Below are 20766 nucleotides of genomic sequence, written 5' to 3'. Positions count from 1 at the left end.
CTTGAAATGCGGTGTCTTCCAAGATATTTTTAGGTGAAAAGATGTAAAACTCAAGTGAATAAAAACCAAATGTACACTTAAAAAAACACCCTTGGCCTTATGATAATACAAATATAGCTGTGCTAAAATTATGTACTTAAAATTTTACCATCAGCACAGACACAGGCGAACTTAGTTGTTACCCAAGGAAAATCCTTTAGGAATCAGTTTCTAGCCAGTGCTTATTGAAAGTATGAGTTGCTTTGATTTATTTGAAGCAGCACAAGAACGCATAGGCAGAAAGCTTGGCAAATACTAAAAGATCCCCAAACCAAATGCTACAACAAATTTAAGTTAATATCTCATGTTAGAATAGCACACGTGCCTCTGGGCAGTACATCAGCAAATTAAATCGCCCAAGAACAGGGCCCAGGTGCGGCTGTTTGAGCACAAGTAACTGGTTAGATGTGGGCCAGGAACAGCTTGTTTTGGGTGAGATTTGGCTTTCCTTGACCATCTTGTTCATCTCCAGAAGGCACTGGGGAGTTTTGCTGGTCTGGTCAACCATTTGCAAAAGGGCCGGTCAATTTTCCTATCGGTGCTATTCAATTTGAACACACCACGGGTATCCTGTGTGTGGATAGCGAACAATGCAGAGCGTAACGTCTGTTTAAAACACTGACTTCTCTGTAATCTGTAGAATTTTGCCTAAAAATGTTCAAAGGAGACTATAACTTACATGAAAATCAGATGGCCAGTATTTTAACCCATTTTTGGAGTTCAAGGCCAATAGAACCTTCATACACAGAATATCCAGGATGTGTTTCTGTAATTCAATCAAGAGCAACTTATCGAGCTGTTCAAATCTGCTTCCATACACTGACAAAATCAAGAAACTCCACAGATGCACTAAGAAAGGATACTGAGAGATGTGATTTAAAAACTATTAGACTTGCTCAAATTGCCAATAAAATAATAACGTCTCTAACAAAATATTCAGATACAATGTAATAAGTTTATTATTTTTTTTAATCCAATTTGGAAAGGTCCCTTTTTAAACAAAACGAGAACAAAAAAATCAACACAATTCAGAGGGCTTATCTCATTTACCGTATTCTTCCCCACTCTTCGCTTATCGTAACACAAAGCAGCAACTTATATTATTAGTGCTCATATACTGCACTTATATGAATTTTTGACTTGTGTATTAAGCTTTAAATACAATGTATTTCCCGTGAGCATAGCCCAAAGGCTACACAACATTACATTTTCAAAGCATATGTTGGAAAAAAAAAAAAAAAGGACAATAAATGTATATCCAAGACAGTCAAACTCAAATATTTTGACTCGGCAAATTCTCTAACAAGTAACAGCAATTTTAAACTGCGTACAAAGCAGAACAGTGTCAACATGCCTCCGGTCCGTGAGCTATGGTAAAATATCAAGCGTACATAGAAAGGAGAGAAGCCAAAGAAATCCGTCACAAATTCAGAGCTAACCTGAGGCAACACCCCACTGCGACTGAACGAAGGCAGCCCAGTTTCCCACCCTACAATGCAAAGAGCCCAACGACAAGGAAAAAGCACTTCCACGCCACAGAAAGTGAAAACAGTCACTTCGTCCAATTTTGTCTCTGCGTTTTTTAGAACAGCTTGTTCAAAAACTGTAAAGATGAACATCTAATTATAGCAAACAAACGTTACAAACTACAGAGTCAGAGAAGCTCCAGAAGATTGCCACTTTCAACCTTGCATAGTGATAGCTGGCATTGATATTGCTACCATAGCTTCAGCAGAAGATATGGAAAAGAAACATCTTTACTTCTAAGTGATGCACATATGTAACGTTTTCTTCACAAAATTCAGTTAAACATTGTATTAATAAAAGGGAAAACAGCTCTAAAAAGGGAGAGATAGTGTTCACAAGCTTAGAAATAAAAAAATACAAAACCAGAACATTCCATAATAAAAAACAGAAATCAACATTCCATCATAACAGCACCTATTTTATCACTAAATAAGCCCCATACATGCAACAAACTACAACTATTGCATAAGGCTGTCAAATTAAAGGTTTACTTTTTCATATAAACAAAGTGTAAAAATAGCCATAAGTTGCAATCTTCAAATTTAATGCTATTGTGGGGATTCCGTCCCCCCGCCCCAGTTTCATTTGGTAGCAATTTCAGTACGCGCTTGACACAAAGGCCATTCACCTAGGAACCGTGATACAAATACATTGTGCCTAGGACAGTGTTGTCGTACCTCTGCTCCACCTTGACAGAGTTGGAATGCTCAACAACGCTACTAAGCTCGGGGATGCTCTCGGCGGTGTCCCCAAACCCATGGTAGTGTCCATAGTGCAAAGTATCTCCAGGGTCTTCCACCCACGAGGGCCGGTTAGACACGCAGCTGCTCGGGCTGCCGTTCAGGTGGAGAGACCCGCACATGTCGGTGGAATTATTCATGGCTTTTTCTGGTTCCTCGGTGCCGTTACTGGCGTGAATCCGGTGCCTGCTGGGAGAAGTTACGCCAGGGATTATCCCGTTAGGCGTTAACGTTAAGCACTCCTCGCGCCGGGCGTCCATCCTGCTGGTGAGCTGCTGCGTAGCCATGAAATCCAAATGCCCATTGACGGCACATCCGTTAGTCAGGGCATTCAATATGGAGCTACTGCTATTCATATCTGCATTAAGAAATACACCTGTCACCAACAATTAAGAATAAATCAAAATACAGCAAAATGTCTCCACTATACTCCACTTATTTAAAAAGTTCCCGTACACAGCTTTGAAGATAAATCTGCCCTTTCTTTATAACAATATATAGTTCAAAGTAAAGAGAGCTGACCAGTAAGCTTGTAGCATGGATTCTTATCTTGAAATTGCAACTATCTATCTACATTCAGTGTGTAAACATGCCTGTATTAATCTTTGCAAAGACAATGTGAATTTCGCAATTTTTTTTTCATTCAACTGTATTGAAGCAAGTGTAGTAGACAACATTCTGGGCAGTATTTTGTAAGGTGGAATAAAAGGCATCTTTCCACCTTTACTGTAATGCCCTCTTGGGATGAAAGATTATGTACATACAAGAACTGAATATCTGAGTATCTGTGAGAGGGTGAAGGTGTTTTGTTTTGTTTTGTTTTTCAGCTGTAATTTACCTGTGGCTCTTTTTTATTTTTAGTGGTAACTCTCACAGTACAGTATACATTGGAATAGGTCAAATAAAGAAATGTTACGTTGGGGTGCCAAGTTCCTTTATTCAGAAAGTACTTGAATTTATCCAGCAGCTTGGTAGATAACATACTGGACAGGTTTGTATTTAATGGAAAGCTTGTGGTAACATCTGTACAATCCACATGCAAAACGCCTTACAATAGCAACAGCAGAGTGCACAGAAGACTAAAAAAGATTAGTAGCAGGAAACGAAATTCTAAAAATGTGCATGCAAAAACCACCGACAACTGTTTAAAGCATTTTCTCCTCTGAATTTAGTAATTAGTACAATAGTTTTTATTTCCATAAACAGATTTCTTCAATATGTCTGAAACGTATGTTTTTGCAGTGGTACTCAAAGTACTAGCACAAAAAACGGGTGATATTTTCTGCCTTAAAAATGCCTACTGGTAAAGGACATCTAAAATTTACATCTATATTGGTAAAGATGAGCAAGGCAAATGTAGAAACTACAGACCTATCTAGTGACATTTAAAGATTCTACATTCTGTTATTATCGTTGGGTACATGCACATATGTTTATGTATACATGAATGCATAAACCCATGTGCAGAAGAAGATTGCGTTTACTGTGTATTTCCAATTCCAGCCAGTAAGTCTATCGGTAACTTCCCACATTCATAAAACGTTGGGTTCCTGTTTAAGTGACACGTAATGAGTACCACTGTTTGACAAGGAAGAATCTGAAGTTTTGGGTCTCTATTAGTCCTTCGCATGGGTATTCTTTGAAATATGGATGATGATGCTGATTCTTCACATACAGCAATACCTAATGCCAAGATACGTGTTTGATTTGTATCTCACTGGATGTACTAACGGGAGTTTCCCATTCAGTCTCTATATTAAAATAATCACATCAGCTGAACTCACTAACCACAAATTCTTACTGAAAGCTGAAAAAGAAAATAAACAAACCCATCAGGATGTCAGAGCTAATATTTCAGTGATGAAAACGCACAGAAAGAATTTCATACAGTGTTTATTAACTGAAAAGTGCAAAATTTTAACTGTTTAAAAAGAAATCCTTATTGGCTTTGCCAAATCAAATTTAATAAAAATGGCACTACTGTTAGCTAATATGCAGAAGCAGATAATGAATAGTTCTAGTGATAATTATAGAATCTTATTATTTGCTAAAAATTAGCACCTATAGTAATAGAGTATATTTATGAAAGACAATCATTTTTCCATAAATAAGAACACTTAGTAATTATCACTGGAATATATCATAGTCTACTTTTAAAGTACTGATGATATATATGTATATATATTTATTCCTAGTATATTAAAATATCTATTAATTATCATTCCCTTTGGTGAATCTGATCTGTGGCACAAAGCATAAACATATTTATCACAGAACAAATTAAAGTCAGAAATTGAGTGCTGAATATAATAATGCACTATCATAGTAACTCCATGCCTTCACCTACAAAGTGCACAGAAAAAGCTGACCCAAGACAATTTTATTCGAAACTCTCTACACATCCTGGGCTTACCAAAAGCACCTTGATTAAGCAGCCCTTAAAAAACTTAAGAGCATTAATATTCACTAATCCTAGTAACACTTTGACTGTTTCATGAATACCAGTACAAAACACAAAAACTGTTTTCCAAGGTTAGTTCCAAATACTAGTTTAAGACCTGTGATGTCCAGTCTTTTGTTTACATTAAAAAAACCCGTAGCAGGATCCTGCACTTATATCATTGTGTCCAAACAAATTCTGAGCACGTGGTATATGTCTAGACTATTCTTTATAGTATTTAACTATTTTTAATGTAGTTCAGTTGTAACATGTTATTTTCAAAGCTATATAAGCAGTACGTTATGTTGCCCCATCAAGTCTTTTTATTAGCAATTAAATCAATTTAACGGAAATGAAGTGAATAATTTAAATTCTTCCTGGATTTCCTTAGTCTGAAATTATAGCAACTAAAAGCAAGGCACGAGGTAATACAAGCTTCACGTTAGAAGTGAAACAGCCACTGTGGATTTTTATCTGAAATAATAATAAACTGCTAATAAACCTTCTCTTTCTCCATTACAATATATTGCATGAAACAGCTAATTTTAGATACTTACTAAACTCCCAATATAATGGGTGTTACAGCAATACAATAGTTTTCAAGACTCTAGACAACAGTGTGCAAAAATAAAGGACTAAGTTCTATACTTAAAAATAAAACGCATATTGATTCTTGCAACGACAAGGAGTCTGCATTGCAGAAACAGTGTATATTTCAATTTCTTTTGGTCCAACAGAAGTATTCTCCTGTTGTTTGGTGTCTTCAACCGTTTGAATGTTGTTGTAGTTAACAGGAAACTGTCCACTCCCACCTGATACAACAGCAAACTCTCTATCAACGTGCATATTGTCAGCATCGTCCTCAACTCCTCCGTTCATCATTGGTATTAAGCCATCAAAGCTGTAGGCTGATAAAAAAAGTCACATTTAGTCACTGGTGCACACCTGAAATCTCACCCAACAAACAGATGAAACAAAAGCTTTTTGCAAAGAAACATAGATTTTTCTCATCTGAAAGCTTTTGACGTGTTTGAGATTCCAAATGCAGAATAAGTAAATGCCAAGTACTTGCCCATTCACTTTAATCCCTCAAAATGGAGAGTTACCAGCATACCTATCAGACTTTGTACCTACATATCAAACAATTATTAGTCTGATCTACTAATAGACTGAATAAAGAGCAATTGAAGTTACTCATACAGCTAGTGTGCCTGGCCAAGAAAAACCATCTCGAGGGCCTACTGTCGGTCTGGACTGCTCCCTCTTTCACTACCAAGTCCCAGTTCCCTGTAACCCACCCCCTATTCACACCAGGCTGCTCCAAGGACCCCTTCAAAGGCTGAACAAGCAGATCTCCTGCCAAGAAAAGCCAACAAGCGGCCAGACTACCGTGGGAAATACTTTAATAAGCAAGATGGGCTTGACTTCACCGCCTTACACCTCCCACACAAGGCACTGCTCCAGTACTATCTCAGGAGACCCTGCACTGCTCTCACTCCGGCATCAACGCACCATCCTATATACACTGCACACACTCTTAATGTTATGTTGTAAAGGGCTACTTCAGTACACTGCAAGTCAGCTCTCATTACCTTGTGCACAACACAAATTTTCGTAAACTACTCATTTTTAAAGAACCTTAAGCAATAGCTTACAGGAGACCAGGGTCTGTGGATCAGTGGGCTTCAAATTACCCCAAACCAGGAAAGGCGTTTTTCCTAGATATCCAGAGGAACATGGAAATGCACTTTCATGTTGGCCAGTTCCAGGGTACACCTGGCAATGCCTTCCATCCCCACCTCTCAAAGAACACCTAAAAGCAGCATGATGCTGCTAGTCAGTCACCAGCTGTGTGCAGCAAGTTAGTAGAGTGTAGCATGTACACCACAGTGCATGTGCCAAGGGCCGTGAACCATAGAATACTTTGGGTTGGAAAGGACCTTCAAAGGTCATCTAGTCCAACCCCCCTGCAATGAGCAGGGACATCTGCAACCAGATCAGGTTGCTCAGAGCCCCGTCCAGCCTGGCCTGGAATGTCTCCAGGGATGGGGCATCCACCACCTCTCTGGGCAACCTGGGCCAGTGTTTCACCACCCTCAGTGTACAAAATCCCTTCCTCATGTCCAGTCTAAATCTCCCTTCCATTAGTTTAAAACCATTAACCCTTGTCCTAACACGCCCTGCTAAAAAGTCTGTCCCCATCTCTCTTACAGGCCCCTTTAAAGTGCTGAAAGGCCACAACACGGTCTCCCCGGAGCCTTCTCTTCTCCAGGCCAGAGGCACAGGACTGCCACAAACACACCCCTGTGACTAGTTCGCCTGGTGTGCACCACCAACCAGCCCAGGAAGCAGGGTGAAATTTCTGGAATTGACTTCAGAAGAATGGACATAAAATCCAGCTAATGCTTCTAAGTAAAAATATAAAAACTATTCGGTATACATTCTGAAAGTGACAACCTATTTAGCTTTAAGTTCAGCTTCAGCCTTTGGAACTCATTCTTGTATTACATTTAAAGAGAGTAATTAATTTGTATCACAGTATATCGCGTATCAGTGCTGCTTATTTTGAGGTGGAACCTTTTTTAATACTATACACCCAATACCAGATACATGTGTTTGCATACAAACCAAATTACCCATGAGTAACCCCCACCCACTACCCTGTTTAGCTATTCCAGGACAAAAGGCAAAGTGCAGCTTAAGTCTTTATCTTCTTTGAACTCTGCTGCTTACAGGTTCTTATCGGGGCATCTACTGTGCCTGCTCACTGCAAGCAGGTTTTTTCAAGCAGCGATTGTTCTAACCTGTGGTATGGCCATCAAAATCAGACTCTTCCCTGCAAATACGGGTTGCCTGCACTCTTGCTGAACATCTGGGATCTCCTGTGCAAGTAGTCTTTAAAACACAACAGGCCAGCGTGGTTTCGGTAAGGGTAAAATGACCACAAAATTGGGCTTGTTTTGTAAAAACGCTCGTTAAGCACAAATATGTACTGATGACTTCTCACTACTCAGGCTCTGTCGTTTACAAAACACCTCAAAAGCAGTGATTGATCCCCACCCCAACAGACTTTTTACATTGATATGACAGATATTATTGATGCCAGTGTCTTTGAAGGCAGATACCTCAGATGAGAAATTTCAGTTTCCACAGCTGGGATGCATCTCTTAATTACTGTCAAAACCTTCAGGCAAACACAGCAAAGCTTTTGCCTTTGTTTGCAAAGGTCTTAAAAAGTCATACTGGTTAAAACTTCAAAAATCAACTACTCTGCTTCTCTAACATCTCTGCGATTGCTTCGGAGATCTCATTCACTTAAATGCATTGTCTTTTTGTTTCCCCAATCTAACATGCACTAGACCAACTGTTTATGCTGAAAGGTAAATACCATTTCATCACGACATATAGAATAAAAATAGCTCGGCCAGTGCCACCCCCAGAGACTGTGGGGAACTGCTACCTATTGACTAGATTGGAGTCATATCTGAAACTGGTTATGAACATTCAGAAGGAATAGCTATTGTTGACTTCAAACAGCACCTCCTGGTAACAGAACACGAACACGTTGTAGCTGTTAAGGGCATCTGTGTACTGCGTAAGATTTCTCTTTCCATGTAGCTACTTAAGCACTTTATTTCCAAGAAGCAGTCTTGCATTTAGTTGCATAGGCACTCTTATCAGTCATGAAATTATAGTTTAGATCAATTACATGAAGTAACACATTCTGTTTATGATCGGCTGTGGAGTTCCCTGTTAAGGTCTCTGATCCTGGTATAGTTGAAATGGTGGCTGGATAGCAAGTACTAAAGCACATACGACAGTGTCAATATTGATCTAATTTACGTTGTCCACGTCGCATTTGGAAATGCTGTTTTAGTCTCAGTTCCCTTCTTGTTATCTGGAATTAAGCACTGTATGAGCCCACTTTTGGCTCACTGCAAGTCACATATGTTAGAACAATATAAACTTTAACTGAAAAAAGTGTCTTCAATGAAGACCTATAAAGTCCCTTTCCTGATGCTAGACACAGGATAAAGGAACACAGTTTGAGTGCAGAATCCTGCATTCTTTTTAATAAGAATTTAACAGGCTGACCAACAGAAAGGAAGCAAAGGATATTCTCTCTCATGTTATTAATGGTGTCTGTAAGATGTAAAAAAGATTTTGTCAGATAGTACAACCTCAACAGATATTTTTTGGTGGCTATCGCATCATTGCTGGTAGAGGAAGCAGCAGTATCCTCGATGCACAGGGTTGAATAGGAATCCTTAAGGTTCACTCTAGTAGTCTTACATCCTCCTGTAAGGCAGCAGTTGCACTTGGAACATGATCCTGTAAACTTAAGGTATGTTAACTTAAAATGCCACAGACACAATCCCTCTTGATTTGAGAAATCTTTTTGCATTTATTTTTTTTTTCATCCATCTCAACTAGCAAACAGGTTTTGAATTGTGAATGACTCCTGAAGTATAATTATTACCATCAGAACATCCAGGCATCTTCACGAATTAATGCAACATTATTTGGCTCTCCTGAAGGAGAAAAAGTTGAGGAAAGAGAAGCAGCTAATTTCAGCTCCTAGTCTTCCACATACTATTCTTGGCATCATGTAACTTCAGCACCCTCTGTAAACAGAATTTCTGAACACACCAAGATGACAACAGGGAGAATCGAGATCTTGTGGCATTGTGGAATAATTGTATTTATCTGCTCCTTGTATTAAATACGTAATTTAGATATGTCCATGAGTTTGTCAATAATACTCAACATCCACTCTGAAAGGCTTTAAAATGTTTATTTTCCTTTCTCAGCAACAGCATCATCCCATCCCTTTTACCTCTGGGGTCTCACCTTCTGTTCTAGCCTTCTTTACTCCAGCAGACTCCATGTCTTCGAAGGATCTCTTTCGACTTGTCCCACCACTGAATGGATTGGGACCTGCATTTCGATTAACCCCATTTAAGGTGCCATTGCTATAGAAACGATTCAGGTGACAGTTCTGGAGGTTCAAGAGAAACTGAGCACATTCTTGGAAGCCCTGGGTATGTGCAAGGTCTGCTGCTGTCAGGCCACTGGCATTTCTCAAGCTGTACAATACAAAGAAACTGAATTACACTCATTCATCAAGCCAGCTTGCTGCTGCTGCTGCCCTTACTGACTATCTATCTGTTGGTGATGAGAGAAAACATACACTTAGCATATTTCCATTAAGAAATTAGTTATCAATCTTAGTTTTATAACTAACTTAACTTCTCGCACATATAGCTGGCTTCTAAGCAAAATTTGGGAGACAATACACTTTCAAATAAAATCAATATACTATGTGCCTTAAAAAAAAAAATCCTATTTAAACTTCTCAAAATGCTTTACTCTAAGACAGTCCAAAGTATCTGATCTTTACATAAACTTCAGACTAATTTAAGCCTTGAATTTTACCATCTTCTGCAGTTTATTCTGCAATCTATTGCTTTAACTTGAGCAAAAGATCAAATACTCAAAACAAACTTAACATGACTTGGCAATTGTTCATGGCATTCTGGTTTCTAAGGTAACAACAACAACATCACTGTTCTTCCTAATAATAAAATATATACATATATAGAAAAATATAGATAAAGATGATATACTTAGTTATGCTTTGCTTATACTTTTTTCCTGGTTTGTTTCTCATTTCAAAGTGTGTGACATCATAAGTGCTGGGACTTGCTTTGTTATTTCAACCAAGACCTTTCCATGCACGAGAGAACAGCACTGGATTTTGAATATTCTAATGAATCAAGGAGATTATATACAAAATCAGGTAGGACATGTAGAGATACAGAGGTTTAATTTGAAAGAGTGCTGTATCACATGCATTTACACAAACACACAGTATGTCTGTGCTTAGAAATAGGGTAACTTTGTAAGTAAGTGCATAAAAGTGGAGACAAGAGGGCTAGAAATGACAAAACTAGATTGTGAAGCGAAAGATGGCAATAAATCTTTGCTAAGTTTTTTCCGCCCTTCCAGACAGATGTAACTAGTCAGAAAACTGAATTTTTGTTTCTTGGTTTCAGTAGTTTAGACAATCCCACTACTTAAAAATCCAGAAACAGACCAGCCAACAGAATAAGAATTTGGAAGATTAATAGATTTGATTCTCTTGAAACTCATACCAAGTGGAAAACAACTCACTCCAGCTCATGCAAAGAAAACAAAGAAAAAAAGCACAGCTTTGCTTCCTAGATCATTGCAACTTATTTGCTATAAAAATGAGACTAAAATATCTTTAGAAACTATTACAGAAAGACTAATTCAATAAATGGATGCAGCTGGACTACATAAAATTTGGAAGAATTTGGTCAAAATACTACAGAATCAGAAAAATCATTAGGCTAGATCAGGGTAATTTCATTCCATACTACAGTCAACATTTACTTGGACTACTAGTGAAAATCCAGACAACAGCAGCCATGAGTGGTCTAGAAAAGACTTTAGAAGACTGAAAAACAGCCAAAAGAAATGAAATCTCAAGGTGGAGCTATTAGCTTTGAATACCTGGAAGATAGCTGCAAAGAGAATAATCTGTTCTGTGTGTCCAGTGCAGGCAGCATATGAATGGAATTAACACGAACAAAGGATATTTGAATCATAGAATCGTTTGGGTTGGAGAAGACCTTCAACATCATCGACTCCAACCATTAACCAGACAATGTCAAGCCCACCACTAAAACATGCCTCTAAGAACCTAAATATTTTAAACACCTTCAGGGATGGTGACTCAACTACCTCCCTGGGCAGCCTGTTCCAATGCCTGACAACCCTTTCAGTGAAGCTTGTTGCTTGGGAGAAGAGACCAACAGGTCTTAAGAGTTAGATGTTAGGGGAAAGTTTTGGAGTAAAAAGGTTTCTGATCTCTAGAGGGTTCTCTACCTCCTCTTAAGAGCAGATTATGATTTCAGAAGTTCTGCAAAATATAGTCAATCCTTTCCCATGCTGACCTGAATAGCCTGTCGAGGTCCCTGCTAACCAACATTCAATACTCTTTTAGTAGTTCTCATTTACTTGTGTAGTAGCACGTGGACGTAACACAAGGCAACTACAATTTAAGAAACAGAAATTTGAACATACTCACTTTGGACAAAAAGAATTGCTCAGTTCTCTGAAATCTGTTTTAAATTTGAAAGCACCAAAAGGACAGTAAAAGAAATCTCAACAAGACCAAATCAAACTTACAGAAAGATAAAAATGACAATATGGTGTTGACTGATTACCTAATTTAATAAAACTTCAAAGAGTAAGTAATTCTATCACTTACCAAATACTACTGAACAATACCTTTTCTTTGAAAAATGGACTACAAGACAGACTATACTTAAGTCAGCATTTCTCAAAGGAATGGCAATATAATTTGCCAGAGGCATTTGTAGATGTACAAACTAAGAGGCAAGTGTGTAAGGCCACATGACCAAACTATGGGAAAGAAATGTTACGTTTCCCAGAAACAAAAATGAATTACCTTTATATTAGTGTTTGCCAGATTTTAAAATGTAATGACCTTTGGTATTTTTAGATCTGTCCCCATAGCACCTCTTCCTGAACAGCTTACTATTAACAGGTAGACAAAGACGTACTTGTTCTACAGGAGTATTTTGGAAGTACTGAAGAGTTTTTCAAGGGACTCAAGCACACTGGGTGTAACATGCTTGCTTCTGAAAGTTTAGAAACATCTCTCTTAAAAATCTAGTATGAATTTAGCCTACCAATTTCAACTGAACTTCCTGTGTTCAGAAGTTAATAATGACAAAAGAGAGGGAAGAAAGTTAAATAAAAGGACATTACAGGATCTAGATGACTCTAGAAACTGGCTGGCCAACTGCTACAGAAGAGAACACAACTGTTAAGTTCTCCCTGCTCCCTCCCACTGGAACACCAATTTTCTTTAGCCGATTCTTCTAGCCTTCTCTACAGGGAAAATCTGGTAGTGGGAACACAAAAGGCAGCAAGATCCAGCTGTGCTATACTAGCTTATTGTAATAAAATGCAAGTAATCCAAGAAAAACCAGATAACTCAATTTGCAACATGCACAAAGTAGGAAGAAAATGCTTTTAATAGGTATGACAGAGTTTTACCAGACTGGAATAGTTTTATGTATTTCCAAACATGTAGAAATACTGCCATCATTGTGGACAATTCTGAGTGCCTAACAGAAAAATGCAGTCTTATACAGTCCTTCTGGAAACCCTAAAGTGGTGTACTTGAATGAATTAAAAAGCCAGGGCACCTACTAGACCATTCTTTAAAAGCATCAATCCAGACTTGGAGTGGTACTACCCTGTCACAGCAGCAGTGACAAGGAACTGGGAACTCGTGCGTAGCTGCACCCGCAGTGCATGGTCGACCTCAAATGCTGCCAATGTCTGAACATGAAGCAGCAACCTCAGCTTAGCCCACGAGTCAAGAATATAAAAACCATCACTGTTAACAGACTTCCTTATAGGAATGAAAGCAGAAATGGTTCACTGGCCCAACTACACATAAGAGGAGTTCCGTCTCTTAAGAGTAATCCCTATGACAGTCCTTGGTTATGAGCTGCAATTATATGTAAAATGATTATCAAGGGAAAAGAAAAAGGAGCAGTAACTGAAGATTCATTTGGCTATTAAGTAGACTACATTATGGTATGGACTGCAAAAATCAACAAGCAAGGAACTCAGAGAGGTAATCACTAAAGTAAATTTTCAATTACTTCCATTGTCAGAGATGTACCCTGAAAGGTATTTATCTTCATTTCTCATAGCTGCCTACATAAAGGAAATTTCCTGCTGGTTTTGCGGGTGTTTTTTCCTTCTCTCTTTTTTTCTTTCCCTCAATAAAGATGCAGAACTTAAAAGACAAGCTTATTTTCTTTTTCAGGGTTTTTCCTCTAAGCTAGGCTACCTAACTGAAACAGGACTAGGCAAAGAACAAGACTGGTATTTTTCAAAGATGGCCTTATGAAGGTAGAAGCTACCAGCAAGGAAGGTATGGAAAGATCTAAGAAAGCTGTATTAAAGAAAATCAAGCTAAGCCTTGAAAAGTTACATGCATTTTATGATCAGTCAGCCTTTTATTAAATAGTATTCATTGACTTGGTGCAGTATTTTCTAAAGGCTGGCCTAGTTACTGTCAAAATAGACAGCTGTGCTCCAAAAATGTAATTCTCTCTCTCTCCAGTGGGGGGGGGGGGGGGGCCCAATAAATAAGGGTCAAAAACTGAAGACATCTCTGAAGGTCATCAGTCCAGCTACAGAACAGGAAGAAAAATCAAAGAAAGGACACTGAAAACTAAAGCTCCAAAAATATAATTCCCTTTTTGGCACCTACTACTCCAGACAGGAACACATAGGAAGGCTTGAACTGATGAACAGGAGAAAAATTCCTTACTCAACCTTGCCCAGGATTAAACGCAGTTTCGGTAAGTGGTCAGAAAGTCAATTCACTTGCTGCTTAGAAAACACATACCTTGCAACATTTAAAGCAATTCAAGTATTTGAAACATGAATGACTCCTGTTAAGATCCTTTCACTTAGCACGATTTTGTTACTGTATATTTTATTCATTATTTCAATGTAATTCTTATTACTAGAAACAAATTGGAATAATGAAGCATGATATTATTTAGCCTCAGCCTTCTTGTAGGCTAAAATCCAGGAAGGATACTGACGTATTGTTTTTCTTGAAGAACAGAAGCATGAGATGCTAACTCCAAAGCAAAAGACGACAGACAAGTGTAATCGGAAAGATATATTTTCGTATTTTAAAGTTATTCTAAATAGAAAAAAAAAAATCCATAAGAAAAGTTGAGGAAAGTCCGGATATCAATAAGCAATCTTGAAGTTCCTTGACTGATGATATTTAACAGTTGAATTGTTCTGTAGTGACAAGTCTTTTATAAACAAACTCAAAATGTGCACTATTATATTAAGAGTTAAATCTGACTTTTTACGTACATTTATTCACACGACTTCTACAGTGCTTAAAGCAGCGTTCTTACACCACACTTTTCTTCTTCCATCAAGTGATGTCCACCGGCAGTCTTCAAAACTGACTAATCTTGTCATGAAGAGGACTTTTTAAAAATCTGGTTTTCTCCTTTGGTTGACATCACCAGAACTCCCACTTTAAAAGCCCAGTTTATCTGAGAGTCCTGGTACCGAATTAAAGCAGCTATAAATAGGACACTGATGAAGTAGATGTTTACATTTCCTTCTGAAAGGCTTTAAAAATGCTGTCTCTGACTTTAATTAAATTCTTGTTCAAAACCAGAGATAAATATGCTATAAGACCAAACCGGATTGGTGTACAGAAACATGAAGTTAACTTTCAGTTTAGCTTTAGTTTAGGAGGTTGTTTTTATTATTTCAAGCTAACCACAATTTGCTGTCACAAGAAGTTCACTAAAGGAAGGAAAATCTGAGGCAAGCTCTCAAAAAATATGCAAGACATTACCACTATGATTAAGTTACAGAAAGAAAAAAAAAAAAAAAACACACACACCACCATAAAAACCCACAAATAAAACAAAACATAGAATTGTTTAAATATAGCTACCTTTGTGTAAGATAGATTTACTTCAAGGTAACTTACAAAATTTACTCTTAGAAGGATCTGTAGAAAGAAAAGATAATGACTTGTGCTTCTTACAGTGAATTATAAATTAAACTGAATTAAGTTGGAAAGAACTTGATTTTAAGTTGTTTCAATTGTTCATATTTTTTATACTCATTGGAGGAAAAAGCAAGTACATTTCTATGTGTCTTTAACATAGAAATACATTTGAAATACACTGTTTTCCACTTATAATGTCACATACCTTGAAAAACAAAACAAATGTTTGCTACAAAAAGTCAACAGTAAATCTTTTTGAAAAAAACATTCATATATGCAAAAAATTCCCTAAATGTTTAATTTTAAATAGTGATTACATTGCCTAGAGCTTACTGTGCTTTTGTTAATGCCATGCGACAATCTAAGAAAATAAACCACAGTTTTCGTATATCAATGTAATATCTGTTAAAAAATACTGATCTCAACTTATCTATTGTTAGTTTACAAATAAAAATGTAGATACATGTAAATTAGGGTAAGCAAAGCATGCAAATCTATAGATTCTATATCTGAATTCCTAGATTAGCATTAAAACCAATCACCGCAACAAATACCTCAACAGTATGCCTTGTGTGCAGAAAGGAAGCGATACTGAACATTCAATGCCACAACTGTAAGGTTTTCGGAGAAGCACCTGTGGCAGTTTCAGCAGTTTCTATATGGAATGCTCCCCCTTTCTAGGATTACTTGAAAAAATCAAGTCAATTCGAATTACGTAGCTGTAAAACATTGACATGTGTAGTTTTCACAGTTTCAGAATCTTCTGTTTGATTTAAAAGGGCAATGGTGCATAAACAGGAAACTTATATCATAAGGGATCACATATTTGCAGGCAACATTAAGATTAAAAGTTACATTAACATACATAAAGTGCTGTAGCACATTATTCAATATGTAAGCCATTATCATGTGACCACCTTAACAACAAGAAATTAAGCCTTTTATGCTTTTAAAGCATTATTACTTTCATCCTGAAACGAATCTGTCAGTTCTTCACTGAAATTTATATAGAATGGATTAAAATTACCGGTCAACTCATGGCTTCAATTACTTTAAATTTGGTAGGCTGTACCTCAAAAGAATTAGTAACTATTCCTATACAAAAATTAGCAGATACAAGGATTAAAACAAAACAAAAGAAGAAAGAGAAAAAAAGATCAGAACACTAAAATGCTCACAGTGAGAAAAAAACGTTGCCTATACAAACATCAGTATACTAGTCTAAAATTTCTAAAGCAAAATGATTTTTAAACACTAGACTTTAAGTGTTTTAACCCTTTGGTGTCCAAATACAAAAGCTGTGAAATAGTTTCAAACTTTTTTTTCAGATACCAAGAAAGAAATGTTCTTAACTAAATAGACGTGTGTCACTGCTGGGGACAGCTATAAAAATTCATACTAGAATTACATACTGGGCATCTACAAAAGCACAAAGTTGGTGCCACGTTTTTATTTCACAACAAAACATATGGCAGCTGAAATGATTGTAGACTTTTAAAAACAATGGTAGAGTTTCTCAGAACATTCTCCAAAATCGTAACAAGATGAATATCCTGGAAAGAAGGAAGCTCTTCTCTGTGAAGCCACTTTTTTCCACATCAAAATCAAGGTTCACTACAAATGATGCAGCTCTAATCAGCTCCTACACACTTCAACTCAGGACTGAACAAATGCTAGCAGAAGAATTCATTAACCATGGTAGGCAACATTAGAATTACTAAAAGCATCACGATGAGGTGGTGATTTGTTGTTGTATCTGCATTTCAATTTATGTGCTTTAAGAAGACCTCAAACAGTAGACTGATTTTTTAATATCTCTTGTAAAAACAATTCACATTTCCAAGTAAACTTTTGCCTGAACAACATAGGCCTGACTTTGCCTGGTATCAGCAATCAACAATATTTTAAAATTCATATCCCATTATGTAAGAAGTGATTGTTAAACAAAATTCATAAAAGGAAGGTATGAAAGACACTGGTAACTCTTAAAGCAACAGTCTGATTACAATACAGCATAATGCAAAAGACCTTCCCAATTAAAATGAAAATAAATATTTCCCAGATCACGAGCAAAAATGAACTCCAAATAAGCATCTTTTTGAACTTAAAGTGGCTGTAATACTAAGACAATGTAAGAGTTACCTAGCCAGCCAGCTTCATGAAAATGAGAACCATCATTGCTGCTGCTATCAAGTTTCTAGAAACAGACCAGGAATTGTAGATAAAATTGCTTCCAATGAGGAAAGCTTTATGGAAGGCTATTAAGGAAAGTTTCAGTGCAAACTCTCTTGAAAAGATAAACAGCCTTACAATGCAGATTCTGTCAAGATGCCTCTAGCAACAAACAAAATTACATTATTTCTCCTCAACATGCCAACTGAAAACCAATTATAGACCAGAACAGGAAAAACTAAGATGGGAAGCTTCTCTCAAATGTGCCAAACATGGAAGAAACTTCAAGAGATTTAGAACAAAAAGCATGGACACAGAGCTTAGAAATAAAACTAAAGAGGTAAATGAATTTTAAAATATTTTTGTGTGAAAAAGAGGGGGGAAAAAAATCAAGGACTAAAGGTATTAGATGGAATCACTATTTTCCTGTAATAGGCATGGAGAGGGAGACTGTCAAACTACAGAAAATTATTTTTTGTGACAAAAATAACTTGATGCTCTTCCTCAAGCAGACAGAGGATCTTTTGGATTAAGAAACTGCTGAAGTGCACAAAACCAATTTAAATGAGCTTCGCAAGAGAGTTTTTTCAACTTAGATTTTCCTCCATTTAAAAGAAAAAAATATCTACCGTTTATGAGCAATATCAAGCAAAATACCAAGAAAACAAGCTGAAACAGAAGAGCAACATCTTCCCTAAGATACACCTGCCAAAAGATCCTCCAGGGTTTGTTAAGTGTCTGTGCAAAGAGATACATCTTGTCACCTGTAGCACTTGACAGACATTAGAAAACTTCTCTGACCAACCTGAACAAGTTCTAGGCCATTCCACAACTGCCCGGCAGCTTTTGTCCAGGTTCAAAGGTACTAGCTGAACTACCATCAGCTTTACTTAAAAGACACAAACTAGAAGAGCAAATGAAATCCAAATCAACACAGCAGAAGTTAAAGCAAATACGTTGCAATTAGCAATTCTTTCATCGCATATCCAGTCAAAAAGTATCAGCAGATCAAGCACAGCACCCATACAGATCATCACCACCACCAATGTCTGGACTAACCATCAGAACTAATCAGACTATTGTATTTGGGAATATACTACACCCTTGTTTTTTCTACTGCATCTAACTTGTGCTCTGGCCAAGTTCCACTTCGTAACACTTGGGTTCTCCACCTGACTTAACCACATCTAGGTTTTCATTGCCAGTAATAGCTTCTTACAGAAAAAAAACAACCTGATAGGAAGCACAGTGAACATTAGCACAGTATCATAGCCTGTTTTCCCCAAAGTAAGACAGGATCTTATATTAATTTTTGCTCCAAAACTTTTTACTTTTTTACATGTATAGCTGCCTGGGCACTATTTAAATTGACTTTTTTTATTCATTGTAACTAGGGCTTATTTTTGGAGTAGGGCTTATATTTCGAGTATCCTTAAAAATCCTGAAAAATCATACTAGGGTTTATTTTCAGGGAAAGAGGGTACATGAAGGCAGATCACTCCCAACAAAAAAATTCTAACATTCCTGTCAGAAATCTGGGCTATCTTCATTTAAAAATCTTGGTAATATTTCCGTGTTCTTTATCCAGCTCTTTTGGACTGACAAAAAGCTGAGAAACCAGTGCTATAAATCACAAGGGCTTGTCACTAATGAATAAGGTCCCCTATGAAGCTGACCCATATCCTGTGAACTTCCTTTATGTCCCAGAAAGGTCACAAAATATCATTGCTTTAATAAAAGATTTAACTTTATTCATAAAAAGTACAACCTCCCACATGCTCTCTCTTTCTGAACTGATGTCAGTAACTACTGTTGTTATTCCATCCCCACTAAGAATAATCTACCTTCAAACCAAACTGGAGTTCAGTGGTAGGAGTTTGCCTCAGCTTCCTCCAACTATTCAGAACAGCTGGAACAGAAAACTACCCTTTTCCATCCTGGTTTACTATAAGACTGAGCCTCTCTCTTCCACCTTTTGATTTATCAATTATCCGCATTTGTGTTCTGCTTCAGTATTTTCAAATCTTTCCTTGAGACTAAATCCAAATTACTGCCTCACTTCATGGTCACAGCCTCCTACAAACCATGTTAAGTTATTCTACAAGGATGGCAATCAAGTGTGAAACCAAACACAGAAGAAATTAGCAAGCTTTACTTGTAATTATTTTGCAGGAGAATTACAGTTTCACCACTGAAATGTACAAAACACTTTGACTTTGCCTCTCCATAAGAATTTACATAAGGCAGGAAAGGAAGAATCAACTCCAGCACCCGTGGCCTCCAGACTGCAGAATGGTCACTATGAGACTACAGTGACAGCCCTTAAAATGCTTGTTATATAATGATAAAATGTTTGTTGCATACAATGAAAGAAGAACAGCCACATCTTTTCCTCAACTATACTGCAATTAATTATGCAACAACAGTAATTAATCCAGCACTTTAACTGCTATCAGGAGAGCAGACAATCAGGTTTGCAAAAAGAATCATGTATGAAGTGGTCTGAGTTTGAAAAGTACCAAACAGAGTATTAATGTACTAATTAACAGATAAGCTGCACACTATTGAACAAGCACCTAAATCCTATTCCTAAACAAATAATCAGTAAGAACCTAACCTCATCTTGAGAATAATGCTTTAATGACCGTAAGAAAATAGGATGTTGGTTTTTTCTGCTGGATCAATGGAGTACTACAGCCTCTAAAGTGAAAAGATGACATAGTAATGGCACTTCACAAGTACATTAACACCAGAAATGGACTGCACTCAATATTAGAAGTTTGGTAGTTAAAGTTCGCTAGGTAAGAAAAAGCAGCAATGTTAGTCTACAAGAATCTGCTAAGATTTTAAGAAGGCAGGAAGAAATGCAGAAACTAATGGAGATCTCTGAACTCTGAGACCATCAAAAGAACAGGTCATATCAGTTTCCCCTCCAGACTAAAAAGGAACGGAGGGCTTAGGACACAAAGCAATGGCTGATTTCTGTGTTATCGTCGTTAAAACTACATATCGCTCTTCTGCCTCGTCACTAAAGGTGACTGAATTTCACAAAGTCAAGAAGTCTGAAAAATACAAATGAGAAGAACAAAAGCTGAGATATCATAGGAGTGGTCAGAATTAAAACATGAAACAGACTTCAAACAGAAATGTATTACCATGCATTTCACAAAGGGCTAATCCAGCAGTACTAGAAAACTTCACATTGAACAGATTTACGT

The 20766-nt window shown here is 37.2% G+C and overlaps 1 protein-coding gene across 2 annotated transcripts in view; it reads right to left on the bottom strand.

Annotated features, from left to right (window-relative positions):
• Positions 1-974: 974 nt before the first annotated feature.
• The window catches only part of ANKRD10 (ankyrin repeat domain 10), a 38673-nt gene continuing 18881 nt past the window's right edge, over positions 975-20766 (bottom strand). The window contains exons 4-6 of one of the 2 annotated variants that reach the window (XM_065647406.1): positions 9598-9833; positions 5559-5654; positions 975-2682 (exon numbers count right to left, since the gene is read on the bottom strand). In XM_065647406.1, the coding sequence (XP_065503478.1) occupies positions 2195-2682; positions 5559-5654; positions 9598-9833 (820 nt within the window). In that variant the 3' untranslated portion in view covers positions 975-2194. The remainder of the gene's footprint in view (positions 2683-5558; positions 5655-9597; positions 9834-20766) is intronic. The other variant, XM_065647413.1, reaches the window with a different exon arrangement.

The sequence above is a fragment of the Caloenas nicobarica genome, chromosome 1 (genome assembly GCF_036013445.1).
Source record: "Caloenas nicobarica isolate bCalNic1 chromosome 1, bCalNic1.hap1, whole genome shotgun sequence".
Classification (NCBI taxonomy): domain Eukaryota; kingdom Metazoa; phylum Chordata; class Aves; order Columbiformes; family Columbidae; genus Caloenas; species Caloenas nicobarica.
This window is presented reverse-complemented; position numbering and strand designations above follow the sequence as displayed.